The sequence below is a fragment of the Vulpes vulpes genome, chromosome 16 (assembly GCF_048418805.1).
Source record: "Vulpes vulpes isolate BD-2025 chromosome 16, VulVul3, whole genome shotgun sequence".
In the NCBI taxonomy this organism is placed as follows: Eukaryota; Metazoa; Chordata; class Mammalia; order Carnivora; family Canidae; genus Vulpes; species Vulpes vulpes.
Window position 1 is genome coordinate 10,442,159 of NC_132795.1, and position 15,323 is coordinate 10,457,481.

A 15,323-nucleotide genomic window follows, 5' to 3' on the forward strand; every position below is an offset into this window, starting at 1 on the left:
TTTCATGAGGATTATTGGTTTGTAAACACAAGAGTAATTACATACCAACTCTACTGCTCATTTGATATTTACTACTATAAGTAGAGTTGAATTATTTTGATTCTGAAAATCATCAAATTGACATGAAGAATGTTTCTAAACAGTTATACAGATTTCCACAAGTTCTATAAATATGGGATTCACTCAAATAGTAAAGGCAAGGAGATTGGACAAAATAAAATCCTCTTACAACTCAATGACGTTTTATTGTTAATGAATGTTTATTTATGGAAAGTTTCTGTTAAAGTTAATAGCCATTCATAGGGGAGCTTGGAATACCTGCCACACATTGTTGACCTTCAAATTGTGATGTATCTTTAAAGTAGCTATTTTTATATGTATTTCTGGTGACTCAGTTTATACATCTGAATGGGTCATGACCTTTTCAATTCCATTTTAGTACTCTTCAAGAATAGAAAGTCTGTTTTTTAATTTAAACTAGATTGAAAAAATGTGGTCAGGATCTAGTCATTAACCAAATGTTTTCTCATTAATGTCATAAACTGTCTTCATTTTAGAATTTTCCCTTCTAATTATTTATAGCTCGTATAAAAGGCACTGTTTTAAATCCATATAAAGACTTTGGGAAACATGTTTGTGTGTTTAGCTCATAGAATATCTAATATATAATTGATAATAATAAAAGATACACAGCCTTACTCAGTTAAAATGTTGTGGAGTATCATATCTAATTCACTTCTTCTTCTTTCTCTTTCAAACTCTACTAAAGTACCAATTCCAGTGTCTTATAAACAGCTTGGTGTTATTTCTTGGTGTTGCTACTTTAGTAGGTAATCAGGTAATATTGTCATCGGATACTCCAGGCACTCTTCACTGCCATATAGGCAGAATAAAAGAAGTAGGGGTAGTATATCAGTTCATGCATAAACACAGATTAATGTGGACCATTATAAATATAAACTATCCTTAACTTTGCCCTTCTTTGGGTAGAGGACTCCCATCTTTGTAACTTTTTGTACATTGTAGCTTTGTGGAACCATTCTTTTGCTCCAAGTCCCCCTCAACAGGTACTTGGGATTTTTCATATTTGTAGGTAATCGTTCCATCCAATACAGGAACAGCCTCTGTCTTTGATTCACCAAAGCAAACTGATGCATATATACTTGTATTACAGTTGAATATTTAAACAGATCTAGAAATATATATTTACAAAAGTATACAAAATACTGAAATATTATTTATTTCAAAATAGAGTAGATAACTTCGTTCTGGGAATAACTAGAACAGATTAGTAGGTTTAAAACAAAAACAAAAAACAGATTAAGAAAAAAAACAGATTAAGAATATAAATGAATGATAGCATGGCTACGTATTAATTGTTCTCTTGGATTCAGAGTTGTTAATCCAGACTTTTGTACCCACCCATGGGGGAATTAGTTATCATAGATACAATAGCCTACTTGATTTTTTCAGTTGGATTACTGTACAGTGTATTTAGTGCATTTGTGGTGTTTTCCTGAAGTTTGCTTTTCTTTATATCTGAAGAACATGATTAATATTATTTTTCAGGCAAAGCCTAAACTGATTCGAAAGGGACTAGTTGACTCAGCCTATTTGGTAAAGAAAAAGCAAATTATTTAAAAAATAATTGAGATGTGTTGTTTCAAGGCACAAACACAATATAGGAACCTTTTAACTAAATATCAGATCATTTTATACATATCTCATAATCCCATTTCAAGACTTAATTCATGTAAAGCAAATCAGTATTTCTCAAAGTTTCATCCAACTGAAATCAAAGTGCATTGTTATCATTTCTTCTTCCTCTTAATCAAAAATGGGAGCATGACTTGTTACTTTCATCATGCCTTTTTTCCCTGGCCATGAGAATATAGTTAGCAAATGCCCCTACACTAAGACACAGTCAGCAACAAACAGTGTTTCCTGATGTACCTAAGACCGCTTTTCATTTCTCCTGCCCCTTTAAGGATGATCATATATATTCAGAAGAATTCTGTTAAAAAATATTTGAAGGTATCTGGAATATTTTGTAAATGTAAAAATGAAATTACCCTGTCATTAGTCTCATAAAGTCAATTAGATGAATTTTAAAATTCTTTTTAAAGAGAACTCTCTTTATCCTTATTATTTTTTCTTTTTTTGATTAGTATTACTTGGAATGACAAATTCAATACTCTAAATTAGGAATTTTTAAATATTTCAATTGTAGGAGGCTTAATGAAAATCTAAGTTAGCATTTACAGGAGTATTTTCTAAAGGCAAATGTTTTTGTTCACCGAACCAATTTAATTCATTTTAAAGTTATTGCATACTAATTTGTTACTTGCCTGGAAGATGCTACATAAAGAGATTTCAAAAGTAAAATCAAGTATTTGGAGTGAAAAGTATAATTTGCATTTGCTATTTTCCTATGGTATAAAAATTCTCATGAAGGAAGTGCATCCATCCTTCTTTCTTATTAGTAATTCTATGGCAGAAATGGGGAGTAGAAATTCCTGATTTTAAAAAGCTGTAGACTGTTATTTCATTAAAAAAAATGTCAACAAATTGTGTGTGTGTTAAGACTTACCAAATTTAGATTTTAAAACTTTGATTAGTTTTTAAGACTCATATAAGAGGTTTTTCAGATTTATCTTTTAAGCCGTATTTAGTGTTGATTTGTCAGTTTTGTCAAATGAATCAAACAAGGGAAATATAAAATTTAAGGTAACTTTAATATAAATTTTTCCACTTAATATGTACAAGGACTTTTTGTAAATGTAGTTCAGATTTTATAAGAAAAACCTTTGCCCTTGCTACCCAAAGACACAGATTACATTTTTTTGGATATGTATCTCATAAGTTCCAAATTGAGCAATTAGTATAGAATTTGAGACAACTTGATATATCAATTTTTAATTTCTCTAGGTTTTATAGCAAATCTGTGTGATAGAATGTGCAGTGGCAACTGTAAGAAAATGGCCAGTTTATCATCTTTATGACTCCAGGCTTTAATAGAATCATTGAGTTTTGCATTAATTAAAGGCCTTCCCAAAATATTGAGGTTTCATTATTCAGTATTTTCAAATGTTTCAGTAAAAGATACAAAACATGAGAATTCAGTATAAATTTTATAAGTATTAAAATTCATAATCTTTATCTTATCTCAGGTACAAAAATGGTCCAGTTAAACCAAAAGTGAATTTTTTTTTTCAAAAGTGAATTTTTTAAAATGTTATTTCCATTCTAAACTTTGAGCTTTACTACTTGTACTATTTATATATTAATTTATAATTTAATTCATGCATAGAGATCAGCAAACTTAAAATAATAGTACCTTCTTCATGGTTTGACCCTACTTGCTCATTTTACTGCTTCCTCTACTACATGTTTTTATGTTCAGTGACAGTGGTAACAGCCAGTTGATGACAATAGACTAAACTGATAATTCTGACTTAAACAGTTTTATATAGCAGTATCTAGTAATAGGAAAAAAGAAAATATTTCTCTCAAATTATTTTCACAACAAAAAGAAAATACAGGGCAGCCTGGTGGCTCAGAGGGTTAGCGCCGCCTTTAGCACAGGGCATGATCCTGGAGTCCTAGGATCGAGGCCCATGTCTGGCTCCGTGCATGGAGCCTTCTTCTCGTCTGCCTGTGTCTCTGCCTCTCTCTCTTTCTCTGTGTCACTCATGAATAAGTAAATAAAATCTTAAAAAAAAAAAAAAAAGAATATATAGGAAATGTCTGGATGAATAATTTTCTTTGGACTTTCCTTGTTTATATCAGGAAATTTTGCCAGAGCCTTTATTATTAGTGACTAGGGGAATGGAGAGACCTGAGTCTGGGCTAATTTTGGGAGATTTTGTGATAATTTAACTATGTAACCTGGGCCCTGGTCAGAAAATTATCAGCTAAATCAGAGAGTTAGACTAAAGATCCCTTCCAATCAAATTCAAAATTTCTGTATTTTTAAAAGAGATAGCATGGTACAATAGAGCAAAATTTTGTAGTCCAACTGAGCAAGATTCCTATCAATGTGAGTACTTACTAGCTCTGTAACTACAGTCGGATACTTTGATACTTGAACTTCAAGTTCTTCATTTGCAAATTGAAATTATGGATACCTAATTAGTAATATCATTGTAAGGTTTGAAATATTCTGTATAAAGCAGCCAGTAAAGTCAGTAAAGTGATGGCTCTTAGTTGTTCAAACAATGGTCAATGCTATTACTGATTCTTTTGAGTCAGTGACAGGAATCCTGTAAAATTTATATCAAGAGAGGAAACCGCACTTGACCTAAAGTTAAAGCTTCAGTATTATCACATTTTAGGAAGATAAAGCTTTAGAAGTCTGAAGAGGCAGAAGAATATTCTCAGCACACAGAACTGGCTCCAGTTAATAGTGTACAGCAGATTAGTCACTAACACATAACCTACTTGATCTTTCCTGCCTCTTTTCCTTTTGGCAGGTGAACGTCCCTTCCACTGTAACCAGTGTGGAGCTTCTTTTACTCAGAAGGGCAACCTTTTGAGACACATAAAGTTACACTCTGGAGAGAAGCCCTTCAAATGTCCTTTTTGTAGCTATGCCTGTAGAAGAAGGGACGCCCTCACAGGACACCTCAGGACCCACTCTGGTAAGTGTCCCTGACTCTGAGAAGAAAGCTAAAATATAGGAATTCAGGAAAGTGTTATAGAATAATACAGAGAAACTTACATAGCTAGGAATGAGCTAGACAATATTTTTATTTGTGTACATTGAATAACTGATAAATCTTGCAAGATGCAAATGCCCTTCCTTTTTATAGACTTACAGACTTGGCAGAAAGTAGTAGCACTGTCAACTGAAGAGTCTCTTGAAGTAAGGAAACAACTGTTCTGTAGATTTTCTATGGTTTTTAATTTTATAATTATTCAGTCATTATAGTGAACCCAGGATAATGGAAAATCTAGTAAAATATCATAGTTACATGCGGATATTACCACAGAGGAGATGAAACCTGTGATATTTTTCAGTTCATATAGTGTCCAGGCTGGGACCTCAGTGGGAAATCAAATACCGCTATTTTTAAACTTGAAAATATTATGTTCATTAGAAAATTGGCTGTTAGAGTATTTTATATTTCATTTAAATGCTCCTTGTTTCTTTAACTCTCAAAATATAGTCATTGGAATTTGTCAAAACTTTTCTTTGCTTCATAAATCATTACTTAAAAATTTAGAGTAAGTGTGATATTTTTAAAATACTGGAATATAGTACCTAAAAGAGAAAGAATGATTAGAAATCTGAATGAATCTCATTTGACTTTTAACATGAATTGCCATAACCAAGAAGTTAAAGGTGGAAAATTAATGTAGAATACTCTCAAGCCAGTTTTATATCCTCCTTCTGTCCATAATGACATATTAAAATTTAATTTTAATATGAAGATATGATGGAAGTGATATTTTCATCTACATTGACAAATTATATTAGAGAGTGCTATGGATTGTGAAGTAATGCTTATATTATCTTTTTTTTTTACGTTTTCCCTATTAATCCTTAAGGTTTTACTTAGTTTTTAACATGAAAGTGAAATGTGTAAAATTGTTTTAGACATTAACTTGTAAATTTGGAGCAGTTACAGAAAAACGAATGCAACTGTTAAAATATTTTAAGTATATGTAGTTATTTTCCTCCTTGATTCAAAGTAATTCCCTTATTTCCAACTGTGACATTTTATGTTTTATTTTACATTATCCTATGAAAATTACATCTTATTATAAAAATTATTCTTTATTGAAAGATGTTTTTAAGATGTGATAGTTACTTCCTTTAGCTAGCCATGCACTCTGGTTTATTAAAGCATTATTTAGTTGACCACTGATTTTTTTTTTTTAAGATTTTTATCTATTCATTCATGAGAGACAGAGAGAGAAAAAAGCAGAGACACAGGCAGAGGGAGAAGCAGGCTCCATGCAGGGAGCCCAATGCGGGACCCGATCCCGGGTCTCCAGGACAGGCCCTGGGCCGAAGGCAGGCACTAAACCACTGAGCCCTCCCGGCTGCCCCAGTTGACCACAGATTGTATAAAACATAGATTTTCATAAACATTATCTATTACATGAAGTTGAGGAAAAAATATAGCTTTAAACATCTGTATCATTCTTTACAAAATTGTGTTGCTTTTAACATCGTGGTTTAATGTATTCATTTTACTTTACGTGGGATTGCTCTATTACCCTTAGAAGGTTCAGTGCCTTCAAAGCTCAGCCTCTGGAAGGCTTTCGATATTCACCTTAGTTTGTGTTGCCATGATTTCCTTTTTGTTCTTTTAACATATCCATCCCTGTTGGTGGTGTCAAAGAAGACACCTTGGTTTTTGTTTCTATTGAACTGGGCACTTGCAATCAGCATCTTTTTTGCAAATCAGTCATGACTCATCTAGGGGTTCCTGACTGGTGGCTAATGAAATGAGGGATGAGAAGGACATTATGCCAAAAGTAGGCCATTCCCGTTGGCTTTCACCAGGTCAGATACTTGACACTACTTATATGGTTCTGTGTAATTATAAAGTTTGCATGTATAAAGTAAAGCTCTCTCTGTGAAATTGTGTATTTTATATAAATAAGTATACTACTACTTTGAGGTTCAAAAAAATAAAGTCATGGACCCTAACCATAATCATGCTGATGTTGCAATTTGGTATATAAAGTCATGATTTTATAGATATATAAACAGATGGGATACTCAGACTGGCTAATTAAAGAGAATTTAATGGAACAATGAAAGACAGAGGAGGGTGTCATCCAGCTACTACATCATCAACAGGTGATATGAATTCAGTTATACTTCTAACTATAACCTAAAATGTTTGCCATCGCCAATACTTTTTGTAATAGAGTATTACATAAAATATAGCTGCTAAAGTCCGTGCCTCTCTAATGGTTCAGAAAGCCTAAATTGATCATTATAGCTTTCTTCCCCTACTACCAATTCCATTTTCCCCTTACTCTTACCCTCTTTTTTAGCACCTGGGCTGGACAGGATTCTTCATCTGATGAGTGACCCAAACCTTAATTTCTATAAATTCTGAGTATTTGATGGTCCTGTTTTCTTTGTATTACTGCAATTTTTCAATAACCAGGATTATTTGGCACTTTAAAAAAAAAAAAAGGAGGTGCTCCAGTGAATCTCCTGAGTTCCAAATGTAGCAACAACCCAAAAATCATCTTGGTAGTCTGGAAAAGTTACCAGTCAATAACCCACTTTTCTCCCTGTTAGTTTAGCATCTTGAGATGCCCCATATGGCCAGGGAGTAGTCCAGTATGACAGTTCCAGAACTCTGATCCCTGGCGGAAAGATTCTTCCCTTGAACACCTAGCACATATATCAGAGCAACATACAAACTGTCTCCTTCTTCATGATGAAAGGAGCAAGATGAAGCCATTTTTTATTTATTATAGAGGACCTAATTCAACATGTCTAGACCACCAAGCCCATAACATTTCAGTAATGCTGCTAGTCTCTGAACTTTTTGTGGCACTTATCTCCTGTCCTCTAGCATATATCTTACTGAGGCATCTCAGGTATTTATTACTTCCTGCTCACCGTGTCCAGTCAGTACTGTGAATGTAATGTTCCAACTTGATGTTCTGTGGGATGTCAAGATGAACAAGATTTCTTTGGACTATAACAAAGAGGAGAGTTGACCTTCCCTTAAGCTAAGATAATAAAAGTATGCTGTCCCTGCAATGTGAAAGCAAAGTGCTTCAGATCTATTGATAAGGAATTATTTTCTAAAGAAATTGTTAAGTTAGTACCTCCCTACCTGGTATCAGGGGCTATGTTAATAGGTTCCAGTAAAGATATTACAGCTAGAACTGCATCTGCAGTTGACATTTTGATGTGATTAAGACTGCATGCATCCACAGAACCATCTAGCTTGCATTAGCCTAATAAACAGTATAAATGGGTGTGTAGTAGGAATCCTCCCCTTCTAACATCTTTCAGGTTTAACTTAACTATCTTTAAGTCTAGGATTGTGATCTCCAGTGTGGTAGCCACTAGCCTCCTGTGGCTAGTGCCACATGGTGAAATGATATTTTTTATTAAGTAAAATCTGTTGAAATTAATTCGACCTTTTAACAGTGTGGCCACTAGAAAATTTAAAATTACTTGTGTGGACTCATTTGCATTGGACAACACTATTCTTGGCTTTTGTAATAGCCATGGATCAGGGAACCGACAAAAGGATCCTTCCCATTATGAAGTTTATTTGTTCCCCCAATACTGTAAGATCAACTGGAGTAAAGTCTACATATATATCTTGGCCTCCGTATGCCCCTACTTTGAACAGGTGGACTACAATGACATTTTGGGTTCCAGAGATTAATGTCAATGGAGAGCTAATCCAATAGACCAATAATCTGTGGTAGGACTTAGAATTTCCCTTCCCTACCATAGAGCCTCTATCACTCTGAGATCACATATACATTTAAATCAGGGAGCCCAGATCTATTGGCAACATCTCTCATTGTTCTAACCTAGAGAAGACAGTTACCAGCTTTTTACCGGTGTAATTACCAGTGTAATTCTTTGGTGAAGGGAGTGTCCCATAGCCCCTTCCAGAAGTATATTAAGTGGCAGGCTGAAATAGGTGATTCATAATAGAGCCTTTCCATTATTCTTACTTCTTTGGGCCTTTGTTCTTATTCTCTTTGCTATGCCAGGAAAATCCTGTCATTTCACCTTTTTACTAATAAGCTGTCATTGAATCAAGGATTCAATTAACCAGTCACTCTTACTTGCTCAAGGCAAAATCTTAATCCCAAATCCCAGGTGAGTGCATATCTATTGATAAATTTGGCACAATCTAGCATTTTGGTTCATATTCTTGGTATAAAACCCTTAGATACGATTCATTCCCTTATGTGCTAACTGGATTCCTGCTGATACAAATGGGCAGTGTTGCAATTCTTTAACTATATAGGCTGTCACCTCCTGGATCAGGCCTTGATTTTGCTTATATTAAGATCTAACTTAATAGGAGCCTAGGGGCAACCAGAGTTAATAGGAGTGAGTCCTGAAAAGAATTGGCGTTTTCTGATTGGGTTCTTGCCTCAGTTGCAGCAATCAAGTCTTCCTTTTTGGGAATGCTGATTTATGGGAATATTAGTTTACTTAGATGGAAAGGTGGGAAGTGAGGGGTGTCTTCCAACAAGGATGATTGGAAGTGTTTGGGAATTCAACATTCTGAGCCTTCGTATATGATCAATTAATACCAACCCATGTTTCATTAGTCCATTACCAAGACCTAGGTGTATTGGTATTGCCAATTATTAGCCTTATTTGCCCTGAGGCGATAGGATCTTTTTTTAAAGCTGACAAGAGGACCTTGATATTCCACTTCCGCTCTGACATGAAGTGAGCATTTAAGGACAAACCGTCCTTTTTCCTTTGTGTAATCCTTGGGGCCATCAGAATTAGCCATATCACACTACAGTCTTCACTCTATGCAGCACCATTGTCATGTCAGCAAGTAAAGGCTACATGCTGCCAGCAGTGATAATTTGGGTAGTCATATTGCCAGCAAATACCTAGAATTAGTAGTAATCCATTAACTCCCCAGTAAGGAAGCCATCCTGTTCTCTTCAAATGGAGCAACTCAATGCCACAATGCCATTTTGACTCTCTGAGGCCTTGGCCACTCCTGCTACCAGTGACTATCAATCAAGACCCTGACAGGAACAATGAGAGACTCAAATGAGGAAAATTTGGAGACATTCATGGTGATATCTACAAGAGAATGGTGAGGCATAAAGGAAACCAACAAGATGGTTGAAGCACTAGGAGGCTAGCAATGGCAAGAAGCCATTAGCAACCTATGTCTGGAGGGACAAGGGCATCAAGAGATCACTGGAATTACGAGAGGCAGGAGACAGCCCTGAACACTGACCTTCAGTAGAGCAAGGTAACCCTGCTAACCTGTGACTGAGGAATGAACACGTTGACCTCAATCTTTTTACCCTCCAGTCTCTTGCTGATGCCTCACATTAACTGAACCTAAGCAGAAGCCAAGAGACAAAGAAGCCTACTGATGAAGCCAGTAGAAATTAGCTTTCTGGAGGAGCAAAGAGTGAAAATGGCTATGAAGGTGAATCAGAATATGCCACAGATTGACTAAAATTTAGGAACTAGTGCTTAAAATTACTAGTATAGGGTATTAAGCATAATGTAATAATTTTAATACTAATTTCTGGTTTTTATGAATATTATTAGTACAAAGTATTTTGCTTCCTCCTCTCCCCTAAGGACTGTCGATTGCTTTAGTTACTGTGTTCCATAATATTAATATTGCATCTTTGCTTCCTGTATTTTAGATTTGAAAATTTTCCATCTACTAGGTTGGTAACAAAGAACCAGCATTGCTGTACACTTATACACTTATATGTGAAATGAAAAACACTTAGAAAACTTAGAAAGTACATTCAATAAATGCTAGCCCTTTTTTTTTGTTTTTTGTTTTTTTTCCAAAATATGATCCCATTCAAGCTGAAATTTCCTATTTGGAACTCTACTTGCATACTTTAGAGGACACCAGATAGTGTCTTGGTTTTGATTATATAGTCCCAATAGTTAGGTTATTTACAGATAATATCTGGCATTTCTTAAGTCCTCCCTAGACACCAGGCACTGCGCAGAGCACTTCTCAAGGATTATTTCTTTAATTAAAGCCCTTTTATCTGACATGAGCAAAGCTAGGTATTTTATCAATTAGCAGCAGTAAGTCTAGCAACATGAGACATTCTTTTGATAAAAGTCCTTATGTTTATATTTTTAAAACATAATGCATCATCTCTAATTCTATTTTCAGTGTAAGAACTTAAAGACCCTTGTGATGCAATCAGGCTTCTATTAAATTTTTAAGATTTCTCACTAATTTTTATGAGTATCTTTGCCCACCTCCAATTCTTTAGCATATTTTAAATAAACTCACCTTAAAAAATAAATAAATAAATAAATAAATAAATAAATAAATAAATAAATAAATAAACTCACCTTTATTGAAACTTTCCAAAGTGACAAAATTAGTTTTAGAGACAATTTTCTTTTTGTGCTAATTTCCTTGAAATATGGATATTTTAAAAATTTACATAATTATAATACCAGGTACAGCTGGCATAAATAAATTTGGATAGAATCATAACCAATTCTTAGCAGCTCTGTAATTCAACGACTGGAAGGGTGTGGGCATACAAAGAGGGGCCTACAAGCTCTAGGAATTCAGTGTTTCAGGAAGAGGCAAGGCAGTCAAGAGAGCTTCTGGCTGTTATTATTTTACAGGTGAAGAGACTGAGACAGAGAGGTCATACTGGCAGAAGCTAGATTTACACCAAGACAGTCAAACTCCAAAATCTATATAATAATGGGATAAATGATGCAGCCTCATATGTCTATTCTATAAAACTTTGTTAAATTAACTCAAAATGATAAAAAAAAAAAGTGTCATCTGGAAGAGGTCAAACATCAGAGTTTGGAATGGGCTCAGTGCAAATTAGTTATATGACTTTGTCAAGTCACTTAATTTGATCTTTAAATTTCCCCATGCTCCCAATATTATGCGATGCTAAATACAATGTATTATGTTTTCTTCCTGGACTTAGCTGCTGATTGTTCACGACAACCAAATCTTAGAATAGGGTAGTAGTCCCCACTCCACACTTTTTTTTTTCCTTGCAATTTGCTGTGGTTTAACTGTAAAATAGATTTGCAATAAAATAGGAATAGGTCTTAAGTTTTTCAGATGATCTTCACAGCATCACTATTACTTCCTGCAACTATGTGCTAACCTATATTTAAGAGATAGCCTTGTTATAGACAGTTTCAGATTTTATACTTTTACCTCCAGATAGCAGAAGTTTATTTAAAAGAACTTTTTATAAAGCCTCCTCCATTTTGCTGAACACCAGCAAAAGTGTTAAGCAATGTTGGATTTTCCTTCCTTTACTTTTGCTAATTAGCGCCTGAATAATATTTTTTTACACTGGCATAGAAAATAGGTTTAAGTTTATACAACCCTGGTAACTACTTGATTGCATGCTTTAAATTTTTATTACAATCATTGATAAAATTTTTTAAAATTGAAAGGATGTCCAGTGTTACAGATAATTAATAAATCATAACACTTTGGTAGTGTTTACCACTATTTGCCATGGAAAAGTTTGTTTTCTAACAATAATTTTTGAATACCATAAGATTATTATTTATGGAAATGTTTCAGATTAATATGATAGTTTTTCAGTAGCAGACAATTCTAGTCAATAACTCCCATATTTTATTCCCCACTTTTTAGGATAATAACAGAAGTCATAACCTTTCTTACATTGGTTGTAACAATGATGTATCCTATTTCTGAAATATTGTCCATTCAGGAATAAAAGAAAAAGGTGAAATGATAGAATCTAAGTTTTGTTTGTACAGCAATCATCAATGTTTGATGTTTGGTTTTTTAAAACTATTTTCATTTATTATGGGTTATTTAGGGCTATTTTACTTAATGCTGGATATTTCATTAGAATTGATTTTATTGCAATATGTTGGCTAAATTTAAACATATCTAGCAATTGCAACCCTCTTTCTACTTTTGCTTTTTGTAACACTCAAAACAAAATGACTGGCTGAGAAAGTAAAAAAAAAAATCTTTTTATATGTGAAATTTAAATGACATTCTAAGAAGGAGTGGGAGGAATGGGAAGGAGAGAGAAATAAAGAATTGGAATGTATCATCAACAATATATCAGCTGAAGATCACAGTGAAATTTTTTGGCCCAGTGAGAAAATAATCTATACTTTAGGATACATTATATAAGGATATAGGAGAATAAAAGGTACTGGCTTATATTTAAAACTCTTATCTGACTTGCTTTATATAAATTTATAATATATTATGTGAGTTTTAATGATGAATCAGTACTCCTGCTACAAGAATGATTTTTATTAGTTTTGTCTCTTAGATTTTTAGTTTAACAAGTAATTACAGTTCTTTCATTCCTAGAAATTTGATTAGTGTGCTTCATACGTTATATATTGCTCCTTTTAATTGTCTTTATTATACCCAATACACTGGGGAAATAGTGTTTCAATTAAGTCTTAGACCCCTATTAATCAAAATAATACTTAGCATACTTGTTATTTTTTTTAATCTAGGAGGAACTAGAATTGCATATTTTTTCTAATTAGCATTTCAGGTATATTTCTCACAGGCTGTGTCCAAATTAAACATTTAAAACAGGATAGATTATTTTTAACATATGGGAATTTGTATAGTATATATGCATTATAAATTGTTTTGTATAAATTGTAAGGAGGATAAAGTAAGAATCTCTTTTACACAGTCTCAAATATCTTTAAGCCATATCTAAAACTCAGATGGCCATGAAATTGTACTGGATTCAGATTATTTCAAAATTATTTATTGCTTAAAAATGGAATCTTTAAAAAAAAAAAAAGAAAATGAAAAATCCTGATGTCCCAAGGATATTGTCTCTCGTATTCTGAAAAAAAAAAAAATTACTTAATTCTTAGATATTTTAAGGCGTTTGCTTGTTGTAATACTAAAGTATTATTCAGTGTAGGTAGGTAGGAATTGATTTTTATTTTAAAGATTTATTTACTTGAGGAGGAGGTGAGGAGTGGAGGGGCAAAGGAAGAGAGAGAGAATACTCAAACAGATTCCCTGCTGAACATGGAGCCCAATGTAGGGCTCAATCCCAGGATCCTGGGATCATGACCTGAGCTGAAATCCACATTTGGCCACATAAACTCCTGAGCCACATAACTTACTTAGGTGCCCCCATTGCTTTTTTTTTTCTCTTCTCATTTTTAAAAAATAATTCCTTTGGTTTTTCAGTAAGACTTATCTATAATATTCTAAGGAAAACCTTAGCTTTCAGTTAAAAGCTTAACTTTTATCTACACGTATAACCCTAGCTATAGAGCTATTTGAGGAAACTTCCAGTGTCATGAAGTCTTCATCTTTTTACATAGGGTCAATAAGCCTGTGTTATTCTAAACAAATATCCAGCTTATTTCCAAACACTTTAGGAATGTTGATTTTTACAATATTACTTTGTAACCTATTCAGTGTTTGACAATTTTTAGTCTAAGAAGTTTGTGCTTTATGTCTAGTTGTCAGTTTAAAACTATTTTGTCCTATAAAAAGCAACTGGACCAGATGTACCATGTAAATAGCTATCTGTTAAAACAATAATAACTTTCCTCTCACTGTTCATTTTTTTTAATTCTATTATATAAGGCCTTTTTATTTTTCAAGACACTGTAATCCCAAGGACTATACTTTATCCATAAAAACACCTCAGAAGTATTGAACACTTGTATTGGTTCCCAATATTGATTTTTTTTAACATTCTCAGTTAAATACTACACTGCCACAAACTCATTTACACATTTTCCATTATTTTTAACTCTATGTTTTATTCAGCTATACTTTTAACTATTATCCAAAATACCTATAAAATATTATGACTCTACCTGCTTTTGAATGTATTTGAATATTCACCTTTAGTAGAATGTTTAGCCAACCAACAGGCATTTTTAAGGTATAAACTACATGCTCTCAGAGAAACTGACAAGAAGAGAGAATTCCTCATCTTCAAATTCTTAAAAATAAAACTCAAAAGTACAATCTGACTTGGAGTGAGATAGAGCTAACCTTTGAGCATATTATTAAAAAAAAAACAACTTAATGTCAAATGCTTTAGTTTTAAGTCTTCTCACATGGGACAGTCTGTTAATTCATCATAAGAATGAAATGCTTTCTAACATATCATCAGGTCCTACTATGGGATTCACTGCCATAGCCACATCATTTCCTTTATTAAATTATCTTTCCCTCTTGTGTCTCCTTTTGCCTTCTACTCTGTGTCTTTTTCATAGGTTCCCCCTCCCCATCCTTCAATGTTTGTTTCAGTATTACTTCATTTTTTTGAGGTGATGGCCAGAAAAAAAAAATATGTAAAGTACCTTTAGTTTGTATTACATCCAAAAGTATTTGTATGACATGGAATTGCTGCAGTTTATAGACCTTTGAATATTCACAATTTGTTATTTGTGAAATGAGTGAAGAGTGAGAAACATCTGAAAATTAAGTTCTTGGTCAAAAAATTATTATCAGTAATTTTCATATGGGCGTTATTTTGAAACCAGATCATCATGACCTTTCTGCCAGATTTGTCAAAGAGACCCACTTAAAAAATACTAATGCATAGCCCAGTATAATGATATACATATTGGATTAAATTATGCTGGTTCAGAAATT

General features: G+C 33.4%; 1 protein-coding gene across 11 annotated transcripts in view; it reads left to right on the forward strand.

Moving 5' to 3' along the window:
• The window catches only part of IKZF2 (IKAROS family zinc finger 2), a 150,787-nt gene that overhangs the window by 99,414 nt on the left and 36,050 nt on the right, over nucleotides 1–15,323 (forward strand). For all 11 annotated transcript variants that reach the window (XM_072742650.1, XM_072742654.1, XM_072742651.1 and 8 more), the window contains one exon: nucleotides 4,473–4,640. In XM_072742650.1, the coding sequence (XP_072598751.1) occupies nucleotides 4,473–4,640 (168 nt within the window). The remainder of the gene's footprint in view (nucleotides 1–4,472; nucleotides 4,641–15,323) is intronic.